Genomic DNA, 19,294 nt, shown 5'->3' on the forward strand with positions numbered 1-19,294 from the left:
GGACATAATCTGTTGCATTCTAGGGGAGGTATCATGAAGACATATTAGAAGTACTTTAGAAATAATACCTGTTCAAATCTGCCACCTTGACAGGATCCTAAAAGATGGAAACTAAATTGATGTGGTATATTAAGTTTAGCATGACCTTGAACAACTGGTTTTACAGTTTGGCTGTTGTTGTGGGTGTCACCCACAGTATACTATAAATGAGCTGCATCTCCACAGGTTCAGTCTTAGAGCACCAGCTGGTGAGCAATGCAAGGAGCAGTCGTGTAACCAACTTACATTGTCTTCAACATGAAGATAGCTGCAGTGCCAGTGCTTCTGACCCTGGCTCTTTGCCTCATACAAGGTGAGCAATTTACCTGTAGTCTAAGCCTCTTGCCACACATCCTAAAGCTTTGGGCAGGGACTTGTCTCTCTCCCTCCTTCTTCAGTGTGTGTGTGTATGTATGTATGTATGTGTGTATATATATATATATATATATATATATCCCTGAAATATCTTGCCAGACGTAGAGTTTTGAAGAATTACATATGTGGTTTTATAGCTATGTTATCTTTAGAAATGACAAGTAGTTTGAGATAATCTGAATTTTTATCCATCAGAAATCCTTCCATTAATTCAACATTAATTCTGAAAAGCTAATAGATTCTTTTCCATATTCCCCTCACCAAACATAAAAGTTCATAACAATATGAATTATATATATTATACATATGTAGGATATTAAGCCTATGAATTGATACTGATATGAATTATGTGTATAACAGATATTTAAAACTTAGATGTACTTAATATGTATATTTTAATACTATATTTGTAAATAAAACATTAAAAACTCAAATTCAGTCATCTGTTTTTATTTTAAAGCAGTAGTGCTTTCTAGCAAATTTTATTTTTGTGTTTTCAAATCCTAAATGGATTGAAAATATTTCATCTAATTGGTAAGGGACTTCTATGGGAGCTAGGAAGTAGGTTTTTGCTTTTGTTATTTGAATTTGAAGGGAACACAAGATTGCCTAGACTTAACCTGCTATGAAGCATTTACATATTTTAAAAGGAAACCTCAGAGATGGAGAGTGAGGAGACCATTATACACAAATGATGCCCACTTTCCTAAAAATGTGTATAGGTACAAAAAAAGTCTGTTAATGAGAGAGTATATTAGTCTGTGAGTTTAATCTTAATATTTACCAGATCTCTAATTTTTGTGGCTATAATGAGGAGGCAGAGCTACCAGAATTCAGAAAATTTAATTTTATGTATATATATGATATAAACTTTGTGCTACAGTATACCTTAAAACTATAATTGATATATTTGATAGGTGTACTATGTTATAATTTTAAAAGAGGCCTGCAATACTTTGTTCTGAAGGGATCTTTTAGAAATTAGATATTTTGAGGGGGTCAGAAAGCATATGAGTAAGTATTATTTTTCAAAGTAATTGGAACTTTATGAGCGAGAGATCTTTGTGACTGTATATACTGCCTGGTGCAGTGCCCTCACTTCATTTGCCATGGTAAATTTTAATGTGTTCAAATCAATTTGTGGTTTTAAAATATACTGCCATTAAAATAAGCAAGCTACTACACTCAGTAAATTGTTTTACTTATTAAATGTTTTACATTCCCTTAACTTTGGTTTCTGTATTTTTGTCCCAGATGCTGCCAGTGAAGGTGAAATTCAGGTTAGTCCTGCTTTTGCTCTTCATTGAATTCATTCCAAGATCCCTAAAGAAAAATGTTCTGTGGCCAACACCTTCATATTATAATACAGATATATTATACTCATGGGTACTAATAGCTTTTGTTAAAAACACAGAAACAGGTCTTTATGAATCAAGATATGAATCACACACTCACACCAGTCAACGTCTTAATGATAATGGATATCTGAAAGAGGCAATCTGCCACACTAAAGGAGTGCTTTAAAATTCCATAAACAAACACACTAGTGAATTACTGTTGTTCAGTTTAACAGCTGAAAAGTCATGATACACATAGGAAACTGAAATAACTTTTCTTGTGATCATTATGCAAAAAGGGGCTGTCTGTATCTTGTCAGTGTATATATTTCATTCAATACATATTTACTGAGCATCTACTGCATGTCAGATCCTGTTTGAGATGCCAGGGATATAAAAACAAAAAAGAACGCTGCCGTCATGGAGCTTACATTTTAGTGGAAGAAAACAAACAAGTTAATAAGTAAATTAGTAAAATATATACAACATTAAATAATGATTAGTGCTAGAAGAAAAATAAAGCAGGATGGAAGACAGGAATTTCTGGGGATGGAGATGGTATCAGTTCTTCTTGAGATAGTCAGGTAAGTTCTCTCTGAGAAGATAGCATTAGAACATGGATCTAAAGGTGAGGTGGGAGTGAATCATGAAGTTACTTGTAACTCTCAGCAGACCAGGCAGAAGCACCTGTGATGGCAGAGGCCCTGACTCTGGAAGGGTCTGCACCAACTCTAAGGGATCTTTTGATTGAGAAATAAAGGAATCATTTTCTATAGAAATTAAACATTTTTTAATCTATTTGAAAGGCACGTTGAAAGAGCCAATTATACACACACACACACACACACAACTGTGCCATTATTTCAGATTGAAAATATTTCTATTTATGTAGCAGATATTTGCTATGTTTCTCAAAGACCACGAACATTGAAAGAATAAAATAGTAAAAAGATTCTTTTCTACACCAAAACTCTTATAAATGTAGTTAAAATACTCTTGCTGTATTTTATTGTTACTTTTTTTTTTAAAGAAACTTACAGGAATATTCTAGAGAATTCCATTATAGTCTCTATTATTTCATTTAAGTTTCCTGATTAAAGAGAGGTTCAGAAACTTCTATTGCCTAAGTAGAGTGGGATGGTAGGGTAGAAAAAAAGCCTGGATTTTTGAGAATTGAAGAGCATGCTCATTTGGATATTTCATACTGGAAAAAGAAGGGTATTGTGTAAATCTTACTGAGCATGAAGCCACAATTTTCTTTTTTCAGTGTCTATGATAATGGGTAGTAGTTTCGGTGGATATTTCAAATTTTGCACTGATATTTCTCATACTGTTGAACTCTATTTCACTGAAAAACATTTTAAAAACAAATTTAGCCACCTCTCATGTTGGCAAAAGCAAAAAGAATTTAAAACATAATTATTTATCTGGAAATATTTCTGATCATAGTCTTTGGATAGTTTGTCAGAAATGAAAACTATTAATTTAGTCTTTCTTATAGTGCTGGAAATTTTATTTTCTAAGTTCAGTAGCTCAAGTTCTTTCTAGTACAATATAAAAACATGTTGAATTTTACAAACATGAGCCAGAATAGCACAGAAAAGCACTGGAGTAATCTGCAAGGATCTTTACCATATGCTTAAATTTGTCATCCCAGAAGAGTTATTACGAAGCCATGGCAACCTTGATAATGCTCTAACACAGAGCAGGGGTGATGCCAGCTCCTGAGGGGTTTATGATGATGCCTAGGGAGGAAAAATGGAAAACACTGGGCAATATCACATCCAGTGAAGGAAAACAGAAAGAGCTTGGCCCTAAAGGGCTCCAGTTTCTCTGAGACAAGTGGAGAAAACACAAAGAGCAACTATAACAAACAAAACAAAACAAAAATGAGCCAAAGACTGGAAGTTAGATTGCAAGTAATCGGTTGCTGGGAAGTCATCTCACCAACTCAGGATTCCTTTATGGTCCAGACCTGTTCCTGTTTCAGCCCTTTCTTTTATGGTCATTGGGAGGTTATTTCATTTTTCCCAGAGAAAAACACAACTGCTGATTTCAATTTTTATGGCCTTTTCCTATTTCCCAAAAGAATACACTGGATAACCTCATAACTCAGAAAAATAGCATCGAGTTCCATCTTTACTAATTACAAACTGTGAACAAATTTCTTACCTGTTCTCTGGGACTCAGTTGTCCATTCATGTAAAAATAAAAGTGTGTCTTTCTAGGATTTAGGTATTTTTCTAATTATGACATAGGAGAAGTCCAATTCAGGAATTATCTTGATTGAGAATGTTCTTTTTCAGTTGACCACTAAAAACTATTTAAAGCTTCATTCTTATCATGAATCTTTGTTTTCAGCACTTTCTTTAAGACCTACCTCACAAGGGATATATTTCTATTACAGAGTCACCAGGCTGTTCTCTGATTCTATGACAATGTTTTTATCTAGACTTTATAGAATCAGTTATATCCAGCCAGCTAAGCAGTAACTTGCAATACTGGCATAAGATACTATAGAATCAGAGACCAGACACAGATCTCAAGAGGCCCAGTTGTCAGTCTGTTGCCAGAAATTATTGCCCTGCTACTCAGATAAGATCACTGGGTGGTGATAATACTCTTAGAGATGTTTTAGTAGGTCACCCTTAGCGAAATTTCCTCGGGCTGGTCTCTGAAATTATTTATTCTTCTTCACCATTAATCATTCATTCTGCAAGTGCTACCAACTGCTTCCTGTTTATAGGATGCTAGGTTAGTTACATCATTATCCATTAGATGGTAAGCACCATTTAGGCAATGATCCTTCCTGCCTTATTTATTGCTGTATCCATGACACCCAGGAAAGTATAGTATCCTCATAATAAGTGTTTGTGGATTAACTGAATGATTATTATAAAGATATAGGAGGCTGAATAGAATTCTATAATCTGTCCTTTGGAAGAGGTTGCCTGTGTCAGAGCTGGAGCAAAGGCTTGATTGATTTACTTATTTTTTCTGGTACAAGGATCTTTATGCTTTGTAGTTTCAAAGTCAAAACAAAACAAAAAACCAAAAGAAAAAAAAAAGAAAACATAGATTACAAAGGCTTTAAAGGACCAGTGGATTTCCTAAACTAATAGGTAGTATAACATTTTAAATCAGTACTTTACTAGGTAGTGCAAATGCACCATTAATATTAAGCTCCTAGAAAAAAAGTGAGTGACATATAGCAGACCTTCATCAAATATATTGCAACATTTTCCTATACCTTTTAATGGCCAATATTATTGAACTGTGTGCTAGGTATTTTATATGCATCATCTTAGCATATTCCAATAATAATGGCAATAGCAACAACTATAATAATAAAGCAGGAGGAAGACGAGAGGTAGAGAATCTAATTATTGAATATCTGCTATGTATCAGGCACTCTTTGAGGGATTTACATGCTTATGATATTTAATCCACATGAAACTTATGAAACACATATACTTATATCCTCTGTTTTTACAGATAGAGTAAATGAGCCTTTGAGAAGTTCATTTGCTATGGCTATTGGGCTTGTAAGTGAGAACCCTGGAAGATAACCTCAGATCTTTTGACTCCAAGTCCCTTTTCTTTCCATTTCACTAATGACTTTAGATGAATGCTTTTAGGTGAATTTTCAATCTCCAAGAGACAATCCAGATTCATTACTTTTATTTGTATTATCTGTATCACCTGAGTGAATGTCTTCCATACAAAGCGGGTGGTGGTCATGAAATAATATTGTTCTTAGAAGGTAAAGTCTTGCTTTGATGAGATTTCTGTAAGCATTTTTTTCATATTTTCCTAAGGAAACATGCAGTGAATATAGGGCACTGATGAAAAATGGAAAACTGTTCTGTTCCCGAGATAAAAACCTTTTTCAGAGCTCTGACGGAATAGTGTTCATCAACAAATGTGCCACATGCAAAATGATATTGTGAGTAAAGTTAAATCTTTCTTTCAAGTGTTTTGAGTTACCAGTTATTCTCTGAACTACTAAGTGTATTATTTTTATTTTCTGTCAAATATATTTTTCTAAATCTAAGTGGGTAAATAAAAATGCTTAGCAGATCACTGTGATACCTACCATCAAGTAAAGTTGGATAAATGCCACCCACTCGGAAAGATTTTAATAATCACTCCTGGTATTCCAAAATATCCCAGAGGGCCTGGTATCAGTACCTCATGCAGCACTTAATAGTTTTTTGAGGATGTACTTCCAAGTTGAGTTTTCTGACCCTGGGAGAAAAGAATTCTTGAGCCTGTTAAGACCTGACTCTGTTGTACCCCTGAGAATGATGCCAGACTCTTCTTGTGAGAGCCAACCAGGAGAATCAAGATCCACCCTGACTCTGTGAGCTGCCAGTGTCTTCAGACATCTAGGATTATGCTAGCATGAGATGGACCCTAGGATTGACTGTGGCTTCCAACTCCCCACAACTCAGAAAGAATTAATATCCCGGAGGTTTACTGACATCTTTGCAATGCTTCTTAACTATTTCCTTCTCTCCAGTGACACTCCATAGGTGGCAAAGGCTTGAGTTATCAGTTGCAAGTCCTCAAATCAAAGGGACCGAATTTGGTTTTGAACAGAGAATTCATTCTCGGTTTCTGACCACCATCAAAACTTCAACTCTGGGGGCTTCCCTGGTGGCGCAGTGGTTGAGAGTCCGCCTGCCGATGCAGGGGACACGGGTTCGTGCCCCGGTCTGGGAAGATCCCACATGCCGTGGAGCGGCTAGGCCCGTGAGCCATGGCCACTGAGCCTGCGCGTCCGGAGCCTGTGCTCCACAACGGGAGAGGCCACAACAGTGAGAGGCCCGAGTACCGCAAAAAAAAAAAAACAAAAAAACACAACTTCAACTCTGATACCAAGCCAATACGAAACTTACCCACTGAAGATAATTATATTATAATCAGCTTTTAAAATGCCAAGTTGGTAATGTGTCAAGGGATTTAATCTGACATAGTCATTAATATTGGGATAACAAAGCTCTGATCACATGTGCTGCTCCTAATGGAGACACTGTAGGAAGATAAAGGAAGGCAAGGCAAAATTTAGGGAGGGAGAACTCTCAGGGCAAGGTGAACAATCCTTTCTTAGCCTCTTGAAAGCTGAATGTAAACCAGCAGGTGTAATATTTACTAAAGAGTTTCCTCCTTGTTACATAGGATGTTTTGTTAGGAGACTGAAACTATAAATAGAATAAATTTATTGAAAAATAATTTAAAATAAAAATTAAATGCCTTTAGACATACAAGGTGGGTTATTTATCACTTTGAAGTCACTCACACCATTATTGTCTTTATTACTTATGTAAATTATATTGGGATAAACTTGGCTTCTTAACCTGGAAAGGAGGAGACTGTATGAGGCATTAAAGTTATCTTTAAATTGCTGAATTTGCTCTGTGGGTCCTTAGAGATTGGAACCTCAGACCAAGACAGGTGGGTAGATTTTGGATCAATCTGAATATGGTCTTTCAAAGAGAGCATTCCACAAATGATATAAATGGCTTTTAGAGTTAGTGACCACCTGGATGATGGAAGTATTTAAGGTGGGTAATCAGTTATACAGTTAACAGTAAAGATTCTTGCCTTTAATAGAACCACATTTGAGATATATTTCAGCACTGAGGAGAGATTTACAGTACCTGTGGTTATTTCCAGACATACCTCCACTTCTACCAAGCTAGATTAAGCTGAGAAGAATAGCCAAAATTAAGTTTACCATGTATGATGTTAGACCTAAAATTGGTCAAGCATATCTGAGCTATTCTGTTCTTTCCTATCTTCCAGAGAAAAAGAAGCAAAATCCCAGAGAAGGGCCAGGCCTTTAGCAAGAGCCAGGGCTACTGCCCCAGCAAAGGTGAGACTATTTGGAGTCAACTTGTCATATTTGCTTTAGAGATTATGTTCAACTCTATTCAGATCTCTTTATTTCTTAATTACTAGGTCATACCTGTTGTGAGGCCAGCTACTTAGAAGGGAGGGAACATGGCGTAGTCCAGGGGTAGGCTAAATATCTGGTACAGCTTGTCCATAGGTCCAACCCATGACCCAACTCTCTGAAAACATCTGGGGCACAGACACATGCTAAGAGGTGGTGTAAGCCAGTGTGATGTCTGCCTTCCATGGCCATTTCTCATTTCTACTGTCCTGTCTTAGCTCCAACAAGAGAATTCACGGGACTGTAGAACTAAGTTCAAGTCTCAGAATTCGGACAATTTATGTATATCTGGGTCTCAGTTTTTTCACCTGTGAAATGGAATGTGGATCAAATGAGAAACTAAGTTTTAAAAGCCAGCTACAATGTTTAACATGTGTTAGCAGACATTTGACTCATTTTATTTCCTTTCTCTTTTCCTCTTTCTCTTCCGACTGAACATATTTTCTAATACTTGGAGATTTCCCCTAATTCAAGTAAACTTGCTTATTTATATCTATTTTGCAAATTGGAATTCAGGCTAATATTTGTTGGAGAAAACTGTTCTGTGGTAAAACAATTTTTTAATTAAATAAAATGAAAGAAACTATACAGGTGCAACACATAACCATTTCCCTTTATAAATAATATTTTATTATACAAAAATTCTTATTTATACAAAAAAATAAAAGTTATAGGCCCAGACTTGTTGAAATCTCTGTCTACAATGTCTTACAATAAGTTATTGACAAAGCTGGGGCTATTGCCAGGTATTCTGACAACTACTCATATTATTCCAGATCTCCTATGTAGCTTCTTCTCCAATATCTTCTTTCTCTTCCTCCTCTCCTGCCTCTGACACATAACTAAAATGATCAGTCAGGGAAGGCACACCCAAATTACATTAATATCCCTGGTCTAACCAAGCTACCATTCTCCTTGTCAGTGTTACTCAGGACTGTCTGAGCACCTCAGCCTCCACAGTAGACCGACTCAACCAAATCTTTGCCCGGGCTCAACCAGTCTCACTTTTAAAACAATAACATAGTCACCACACAATTGGTCAATAACTACAAACTCTTTGAGCAAAAGGGAGCTGCTTCTGTGTTCCCCCAAATCTGTGAGGGTCAGAAAACTTTATTGATACTTTTCAAATCTGCCTTTCTTTGTGACATTTAGAGAGAGGCTTATGCTATAAAATCCATTCCCTTCCTCCTCCTCTTTTTTCTTCATGAAAAACTGATATATCGTTGGTGTTTAAAAATATAAAATACAAGAAAGTGACAAACAAAAATCCCCCAAATACATACACACACATATACACACACACATCGTTCTTAAACCTACTATTTTAAGGCATTACTAGTGGTACGTTTTCATATGTAGACACACATTTACTGAATTTTAATGAAATAGGATTCTTAAGAAATAAAATTATAGAATATTAAGACATTATACTTCTCTGTTACCATTTTATGCCTGAATTATAATTTTGACCTCTAGATAAAGTTCCTATGGTTACATGTTTTGCTACCTAGGAAATTATTTACTTACAAATTAAGGCAGTTAATATTTGGCTGTTTGCCTTCAAGTAATTTCTGTCTAGATGTTTACTTGTCTGTGTGTGAATAGATTAATGCAATTATAGTATATTTTTATTGTTGTTATTTTCCTCTTAACGGTAAAAGAAAACAATCTACTTTCTCTGCTTAGATTTTTCCCATCAAAAATTAACCCTTTTCTCCACACCCTCTCCAGCATTTATTGTTTGTAGATTTTTTGATTATGGCCATTCTGACTGGTGTAAAGTGATACCTCATTGTAGTTTTTTTTTTTTCTCATTGTAGTTTTGATTTGCATTTCTCTAATGATTAGTGATGCTGAACATTCTTTCATGTGTTTGTTGGCAATCTGTATATCTTCTTTGGAGAAATGTCTGTTTGGTCTTCTGCCCATTTTTGGATTGGGTTGTTTGTTTTTTAGATATTAAGCTGCGTGAACTGCTTGTAAATTTTGGAGATTAATCCTTTGTCAGTTGCTTCATTTGCAAATATTTTCTCCCATTCTGAGGGTTGTCTTTTCGTCTTGTATCCTCTTGCACTCTTGGTAGGAATGTAAATTGATACAGCCACTATGGAGAACAGTATGGAGGTTCCTTAAAAAACTAAAAATAGAACTACCATACGACCCAGCAATCCCACTACTGGGCATATACCCTGAGAAAGCCATAATTCAAGAAGAGTCATGTACCACAGTGTTCATTGCAGCTCTCTTTACAATAGCCAGGACATGGAAGCAACTTAAGTGTCCATCGACAGCTGAGTGGATAAAGGAGGTGTGACATATATATAAAATGGAATATTACTCAGCCATAAAAAGAAACGAAATTGAGTTATTTGTAGTGAGGTGGATGGATCTAGAGTCTGTCATACAGAGTGAAGTAAGTCAGAAAGAGAAAAACAAATACCGTATGCTAACACATATATATGGAATCTAAGAAAAAATTGGTTCTGATGAACCTAGGGGCAGAACAGGAATAAAGATGCAGATGTAGAGAATGGATTTGAGGACACGGCGGGGGGAAGGGTAAGCTGGGATGAAGTGAGAGAGTGGCATGGACTTATATATACTACCAAATGTAAAATAGATAGCTAGTGGGAAGCAGCCGCATAGCACAGGGAGATCAGCTCAGTGCTTTCTGACCACCTAGAGGGGTGGGATAGGGAAGGTGGGAGGGAGACTCAAGAGGAAGGAGATATGGGTATATATGTATATGTATAGCTGATCCACTTTGTTGTAAAGCAGAAACCAACACACCATTGTAAAGCAATTATACTCTAATAAAGATGTTAATAAAAAGAAAATTAACCCTGCTTCTTACTCTCAGAATAAGATGCTTTGTTCAAGGAGTTTCCTCCTATAGACATCCTCTCTCTCTTGCATCATCAATTTATTCTTCATTACTATGTATGTCATCCTTTAACCTTATGACTCTGATATGCAATCCATCAACAAGTCTTGGTTTTGCAACCAATGTATATTCCAATTTGACTCCTTTTCATGATTTCCATTCCTACCACCCAAGTTTTCTGAAATCCTCCATAATTTCTAATCACTAACATCTTTGGCCTATGTAGAAACTTTTGTTTTTTAATTGATCAATTCACTCATTCAGTGTTTCTCATTGATTTAAGTTGCCAACTTTGTAGGATATTAAATTCATAGGTGTGCATGTATGTGTTTCTAAGTTCCCTTTTTTGTTCATATTGTTCATTTCTTTAATAACTAATAAGACAAGTCCCCTTTCTTATCTCACTTTTTCAAAGTTGACTTACCTATGCACAGATGTATATTTTCCACATATATATTTGAAATAAAAAATTTACTAAGTTTATAAAAAATCCAACTTGAGTTTGAGAACTCAATGTGGTAAAGGCTACAGAGAATTTATAAATTAATTTGGGTAAAATTGACTTTTTACAATAGTAACTTGCCCAAGTCAAAGGCATAGAATATCCTATTAATTCATATAATTTTCGTGTATCTTATGAAATCTATAAAATATTCTCCACAGGTATTTTTTGCCAATACCTATAAAATTTGTAATTTTATTGCTCTTTTGAGTGGTATTTTGTTGTTTATGGTATTTATATCTGATTATTGTTGGCATAGACAAATTCTGTTGATTTCTATAGGTTTATCTTCTGTTAAAAACCTTTATGATATCTTGTTAATTCTTATAATTTATCTTTTAATTCTGTTGTCTTTTTCTTGGAAGTTGATCACATCATCTGCAAATAATAGAAGCTTTATAACTTCCTTTTCAATCTTGTCACTTCTTTATTTCTTTTTATTTCCTTATATCATTGGTGAGGATCTAGAGTTCAATACAGTAGTTCAACAGTAGCAATGATAATGAACTTCAATCTGCCCTTTCTCTGCCTATATTAAATGCAATATAGCTAAAGTTTCTCCATTAAGTATATTGTTTACTATAGGTGTTTTTTCTATAAACTTTAGTAAGTTTAGAAGTTCCTTTCTGTTTTTATTCTTCTGAATATGTTTTGATCATTATCACATGCCTTCTCTGCAACTATTGAAATAATTTTACAATTTTTCTCTTTCAGTCTATTAACGTAATACATTTTTTGATAACCATGCTAAATGTTAAATCATTATTATTTTCTTAGGGTAAATCATACTTAATCATAATGCATTTTTAATACACGAATTTGCATAGTTATTATTTAGAAAATTTGAAACTATTTTTGTAAGTAAAATGAGTCTATACTTTCCCCTTACTAATTATTCTTATCTGGTTTGGGAATCAATATAAAATTACCCTGAGGGGGTGGCACTTCAGACTGTTGCTGAATAAGGAGGTCAGCTAATTCCCTCTGCAAAGAACAACTATAAGGCTACACAAAATTGAGTAAAACAACCATTTTAGCATTCTGGAAATTGACCAGCAGCCTATGTTAATCTGACAATCAGTTATGCTTGAAAAACTGTTGGACTCTGGGTAAGAGCAATGGGATTCTATGATGTTCTTGCTCAATGATAGTCCCATCTCACTCCCATGGCTTGGTTGATATGGAGGGTCTACCAAAACAGAGCAGGCTATGTGGATCAGCAACTGCACTGCAAATGTTGAAAGGGGTTTATTTAATTTTGAGTAGTGGGCAGCTGACATATCCAGAGATATTTTTGGTTACTCCAGTAAGGAGGATGATCTTAGGTTATAGCAGTAAGCATATTTCTGGCTATGTCTTCATAACAGGGCAGCAGAGACAAAAAGGGACTAAGCAATTCATAAAGTCCTGGACAATCATAGGGATGTGTGCAAGCACTTAGAAGACACAAGAAAATTCCAGTGGAAAGCAAATGCTAGGGTAGACGTAAAAGTAGCCTGAAATTTGAATACCCTCTCCTACATACACAGGTCCATCTGTGGAGGATAGACACCTTACTGGCTTGAGCATAAACTCTGTCTAATCATTGGCCTACTGCTAAGTTACACAGATCCAGGGAGAAAAAACCTAAAAAGTCAGGCTTAAAAAAAAAACAAAAAACTACAGTCATCCCTCCATGTCTGTGGGTTCCACATTCATGGATTCAGGCAATCACAGACCAAAAATATTAAAAACAAACAAACTCCAGAAAGTTCCAAAAAGCAAATCTTGAATTTGCCCCATGCTGGCCACTATTTACACAGTATTTATATTGTACTTACAGCTATTTACATAGCACTTAAATTGTGTTAGGTATTGTAAGTAATCTTAGAGATAATTTAAGGTATACAGGAGGATGTGCATAGTTTATATAAGGGACTTTAGTATCTATGGATTTTGGTATCCATGGGGGTCTTGGAACCACTCCCCCAATGGATATGAAGGTATGACTGAATAAACATTTTCTTAGCATACACATCAACAGCTGCACACTATGGGAGAGCAAGAGATCAGAGATTTAGCTCAACCAAAGAAGCAAACAATAAAACAGCGAAAATCATCTTTGGAATAAAATTATAAATTGAGTTGCTGAGCTATATTATCCATAATGTCCAGTTTTCAACAAAAATTATGAAATAAGCAAAGTAAATAGAATATATGAACCATAGTTGGCATGAAAAAATGTTAATGGAAACTGTCTGAGTGGTTCCAGATGTTAGTTTGACAGACAGAGACTATAAAGTATTTATAAGGTGTCCAACACTAAAGAAAACAATATTTGAAGAGTTAAAGGAAAACGTAATAACAATGAATAGAGATTTTCAGTGAAAAGTTATATATAACACCCTCATATACACTTGTATATGTATATATATATATATATATATATATATATATATATATATATACATATATATGTATGTATATATATAACCAAATGAAAATTCTGGAGATGAAGGGCACAATAACTCAAGTTTTAAAAATTCAGTAGAAAGGCTCAAAAGCAGCTTTGAGATTGTATAATAAAAGAAGAATTAGTAAACTTGAAGAAAGATTAATAAAGTTTAACAAAAGAAGTACAGAAGGAAAAAATATTGACAAAAATTGCACAGAGTCGCAGAGTCCTTGAGACATCAAGAATGCCAGTATGTGTGAAATAGGAATGCCAGAAATAGAAGGCAGAGACTGGATAGAAAAATTATTTGAACGAATAACAGCCTAAAATGTATCAAATTTGATGAAATAATGAATCTTTATATTCAAGAATTTAAACTATAAATGGAACAAATCAAAGAGATCTACACTTGGGCTCATCATGATCAAAATGTTGAGATCAAGAGAAAGTTTTAAAAGTAGCAAAAGAAAAATGACCCATTATATATGACTGGCTTCTCATTTAAAATAATGAAGGTCCGAAGGCAATGGAAAGAGATGCTCAAAGGGCTGAAAGAAAAAAAATGTTAACCAATATTCTATATCCACAAAAATTACCCTATAAAATTAAGGCAAAATGAAGATATTCCCATATCAATGAAAGCTGAGAGAAATTGTTGCTAACAGATCTGTCTTATAAGTAATAATAAAGTTCTTTAAAGGAATGACCACCAGATGGTAACTTGGAATTAGAGAAAGAAATAAAAAGCACCAGAAATGGTAAATATAGGGGTTAATATGAAGTACTCTATAAATATATGTCCCTTATTTTCACCTAGCTTCTTTTAAAGATATAATATTGTATATAGCAATGATTATAATGCTGTTTTATTGGGTGTACAAATATAACGTGTATGATAGTTACAGTATGAAAGGAGACAGAGAAAATAGAGCTACAATTGGGGCCAAGTTTCTATATTTTACTAGAATTAAGTATTAATTGGTAGTAGATTGTGATAAATTAGGATGCTTATTATAATCACTAGAGTAACCGATCAGAAAATGACATGTATAATAAATGCATAAAATCAGCAGGAGAATAAAAAAGACGCACTAGTAATATTTAACCCAAAAAGAAGGCAATAGTGGAAGAATAGAGAAGTAAAAAGAACAAGAGTATATTAAAAACAAATAGAAACATAGCATATGTAAATACAATCCTATTGATAATTATATTAAATGTAAATGGTTTTAACATCCCAATCAAAAGGCTGAGACTATTATATGCTAAAAAAAAAAACCCCAACTATGTCTCCAGTACATACTCCTTAAATTCAAAGTTTTAGAAAAATGTATTTTAAGTCCATTAGAAATGGGGCATTTTGGGGAGAGAATATCTCAGACCAATATATCAATTAGTTAATATACTTATTGATACGTTCAACTTTCCTCCTGCTTAGTACACCAGCGGAGGTATTTTCTACTTTTTTTGTAGCCATGTCTCCATTTTGGTTTTCAAATGCATTAGCATATGGATACTCACAATATGCTTTCATTGTATTATTTCTCAATGTTCAATTATTTCCAATATCACTATATATATTTTTAAATTGTCTTCTCTTTCTTTATCAGTTGTACTAGAAAACTATAACATTAGCTTTTTTATTAATTTTCTCTGTAGTTTCTGTTCTTTATGTTATTCATTCCTATTTGCTCTGCTGCTCATTTTACAGTGAATTGAGCAATAGTTAGTCTTTAAATTTTAACTTTCTAAATTTCATGACAAGTGTATTTGAAGGTATCAGTGATCATCTGTCTCAGATTTGTACTTGAAGTGTTTTCATTTGTCATTCTTTGCCAAATATTTCTTAATTTTCCTCCCTCCCAAATTTATTTAGTAACACATTATTTGATTTACAAATATGTGGTACTTTTTTTCCATTTCAAATGAACTTAATTTTATTGAACTGTGGTCAAAGAACATGGGCCATATGACACTGATCCTTTGGAATTTCCTAAGACTTTCTTTGTGGCCTGATAAATATTCTACTTTTATAAATGTTTTATATCTTCTGAAAAAATGTTTATTTTCTGTTTCTTGGATGTAGTTTTCTATTAAAATCTAATGACTTAAGCACCTTAATTTTTTCCTTTGATATATCAGCTTCTGAGAAGTGTGTGCTAAAAACTCTAACACCAGTTATTGATTTATTTAATTCTATTGGTTATCACTTGACATATTTAGAGCCTGTATTATTGAATGTATGCTCATGATTATTATACCTTCTTGTTCTTTTCTTCCTTTTACTTTATGTAATGTCCTTCTTTGTTACTTATGATGCATTTGGGACTGAATTCTATATATTAAGTATTAATATTTTTGCTTCTGCTCTCTTCTTATTCACTTTTGCCTTGTATCTTTTCTTATCCTATTATAATATTTGTGTGCTTTTTAATTTTTCTGTAGTAAATTTTTTTCTGCTAAAGTGAGTTAGAAAATACTGAAGCCAAGCTTCAGCCTCTGCCTCTCCTGGTTAAGTGTCAGGAGAGGACAAAGGATAAGACTCAGAGCTGAAGGTTCTAGAACCAGTGTTAACTCCAGTTTGCTGCCACTTCACCATGTCAAGAATCCATCTGTAAGCTCTCAGAAATTGTCAGCATCAGGAAGAATTGTTCTCTGTAGGCTGTGATCCACCAGCCCTTGGTGTTTGGAGGAGATGGAGGTGGAGTAGTAAATGCTTACACCTGTTCTCATCACCTCCCAGCTGGGCTTTTGATCTGTCCATCACCCTGCCAACATCTGTGACCTAGTAGGCTGCTGTTGATTTCACTGGTGAAGCGGGAGAGGAGTGATGGCCCCAAGTTGATTGCTTGGATCCCTATCCCCATGCTTCTGCAGTTTCTCCAGAAATGATTTTTGAGAGAAAATCAGCAGCTTTTCCTTACGCTCCTGCTTTTTCCTTATGCTCCAGCCACACTTCTCTTCTTTCTGCCCCTTAAACAGGAGAATCTAGTTCCTATCACAAATCTTTTGCAATCGCAGTTCTCCATGTCTGGAATGTTCTTTCCGCAAGTCTTTAATGCCCGGCTCCTCCTCATTAATGCCATCTCACCTCAAATGTTACCTTTGCAGAAAGATCTTTCTTGACACTGTATTTAAAATAGCCCCTATTCTGGGTGCTATCATATCGTGCAGTTTATTTTTCATAGCACTTGTTATAATTTAAAGTTTTTGTATTTACTGTCTATCTCTTCCCCTATTTAATGAATGTAAATCCGTTAGAGTACGTATTCCTTTTCTCTTTTTTTGCTGTGTCACAGTCTAGTGGAATGCCTAGAGCCTAGTAAATGTGTAATGGGTTTTGAGGAATAAATGAACAACCAAGTGAATGGGGTAACACACATGGCCATGACTTAACCTGTTTTCACTCTATTTTTAACTTCTTCCTAAATATATGACATGAAGAGTGGGGTATGTTTCATAGATTTTCTTTTCTAGTTTAAATTCTTTTTCCTTTTTAATTGTCTTCTAGGAGAGTTCCTCAGTGTAATCTTCTTCAAAAATTTATTTTACATTTGTGTCTATCCTACTTTATTCTTGATATTGTGTGCCATACTAAGTCACAGGTCCATATCCTAAGTTTTCCAAATCTATAATAAAGACATTTTTGTCATGACAATAATGACATCAAAAAATTTGTTTTGCAATGTGGTATCATATTCTTTGGTTTTAGATAGAAATTAAGTTCAAGTTAACTCTGAATCAGAATATCTAGCTTATGTCACAATAATGAGTTGCCAAATAACGTTTCATAACTATTTCTTCTTCACCACAAGCCTGTAATGTGGATAGGGTGTGAATTCCCATTTTTCAGATAAGGAAAGTGAGAATCGAAGAGGTGAAGTGAGTGGGTGGCAGATCTGAGATTCCAACACTAGTCATCAGTTATTACCTAGTGCAATTGTTTTTCTCACCAAACAGGTTTGTCCCTATATATATGTCATATTATTAGAGCAGAGATTTTCGTATTTATCTCATCATCCCTAAAAGGTGTTTAGCTTTATTGGCTTGATTATCAGTAAAGAAAACATTTAAAAAACAACAGCAACAACAGTAAATGGTCAGGATATGCTAGGCACTGTTCTAAGAACTATACATGTATTAATACATTTAAATCTCTTTATAATCCTGAGAAGTTGGTAATATTATATGCATTTTGCAAATGAGGACACTATAGCACAGAGTGGTTAAGTAACCCAAATCACATAGCTAATAAGTGGCAGATTTAGAATTATGAACCCAGCAATCTGGCTCTTGATCATTAATCTATAATACTATAAACTTTACTGTAGCTTATAGTTTGCAGAGAGCTTTCATATCCATTGTCTACTGGACCTCATGACTACTCTATAGAGAAGGCAGGCAGGTTTTGATTGACATACAGTTTGCTAAGTTTCAAAGAGGTGACTTGGCCCACCTCACCCAGATAGCAGGTGTCTGAAATCTTACTGAAATCATTTTTTCTGAAATCTGATTATATATTTCTGTTCTTGGACCATGCCTTATTACCCACGAGTTTATTAGTTCACTGCAGTCTCCTTATTATATTTTCCTTCTCCACTGAGTTATATTGTTGTGGGCTTAAAATATTAATCTATTTATGCACTTAAGGAATATTTTATCTCTTATAGTTTGATGTTCCTTGATCATGTCTCTTGCAGTTGAATTGCAGTGATTTCAAGAAAGGAGAAAGGGATGAGGATTTTATCTGTACCCTTATTTATGCAGCTGTTTGTGGCACAGATGGGAAAACATACAGTAACAGATGTACACTATGTGCTGAGAACGCGTGAGTATTCTCTGAAGCAGGCTTTCTCCCTAAAGCATGTTCTCTGTATAATTATATAACACATTTTTTTCTTACATCTTTAAGATAACAATCCATTTTGTGGGAGTTAGCCATCGATAAATTATTAGGATCACTTCTTTTACTATTCTTAAGAGAAAAAATATGTAGTATAACACTTTATATTTTACAAGCACACTTGTGGGCAATTTATCAGATGGTTATCACTTTCTGTGAAGTAAGACATCTGATATATCTATATCTGTATACAACCACACACATACACGTATATCTATTCATACATACATATACATACACATTTATCTGTTATCTATTTATCTCCTTTCTACCTACTTAGGAGTATATCCTTTTTCATAGAGAATTATTTAATTATTAAATGATATTTATTTATTAAATGCTCAGTAATTTATAATATTAGGGTAACTGGGACTTAATATTGAACTTCTTCCCATCTATTCAACATTCACCAAATGTAGCTAAAGCATCTCACTGCCCTATATTTTGTCCTCATTTGGTTCTTTCTCTACCCTCCGGGCTAGGTTTGGTTATTGACTGTCTTCAGCCAACAAGATGGCATCCCTCCTTTACAGGTTCTGGCTTATGACCTCAGTCTTGAATTGGCTGCTTTTCAGTTTTTGCAAATATAACAACCAATGTTTGAGAAGGCTAGTAAGAGATAATGATAAATATTCAGTCTTAAGGTTCTACAAGCTTTATCCTTCCTTATAATAAGTATCTTTACCAAACCACAACTGAGTTACATCACTCTGATCCCTCACATGACTGCATTTTCAGAAATACACTCTAAAACTATGTCTTCCACTTTCACCAAGGGTCAATATAAAGAAACAGAAAACAAAAAATAGGTAAAGGAAGAACAATTTTTTATTACACATGTATTTGTAACACTACTAT

General features: G+C 34.4%; 1 protein-coding gene across 1 annotated transcript in view; it reads left to right on the forward strand.

The window, feature by feature from the left end:
• The first annotated feature begins 297 nt into the window (after window positions 1-297).
• Window positions 298-19,294, forward strand: part of SPINK5 (serine peptidase inhibitor Kazal type 5) — a 66,003-nt gene continuing 47,006 nt past the window's right edge. The window contains exons 1-5 of the mRNA XM_065873726.1: window positions 298-352; window positions 1,669-1,694; window positions 5,570-5,697; window positions 7,560-7,629; window positions 18,234-18,361. Of these exons, the coding sequence (XP_065729798.1) occupies window positions 298-352; window positions 1,669-1,694; window positions 5,570-5,697; window positions 7,560-7,629; window positions 18,234-18,361 (407 nt within the window). The remainder of the gene's footprint in view (window positions 353-1,668; window positions 1,695-5,569; window positions 5,698-7,559; window positions 7,630-18,233; window positions 18,362-19,294) is intronic.

Source organism: Phocoena phocoena, chromosome 3 (assembly GCF_963924675.1).
Source record: "Phocoena phocoena chromosome 3, mPhoPho1.1, whole genome shotgun sequence".
In the NCBI taxonomy this organism is placed as follows: domain Eukaryota; kingdom Metazoa; phylum Chordata; class Mammalia; order Artiodactyla; family Phocoenidae; genus Phocoena; species Phocoena phocoena.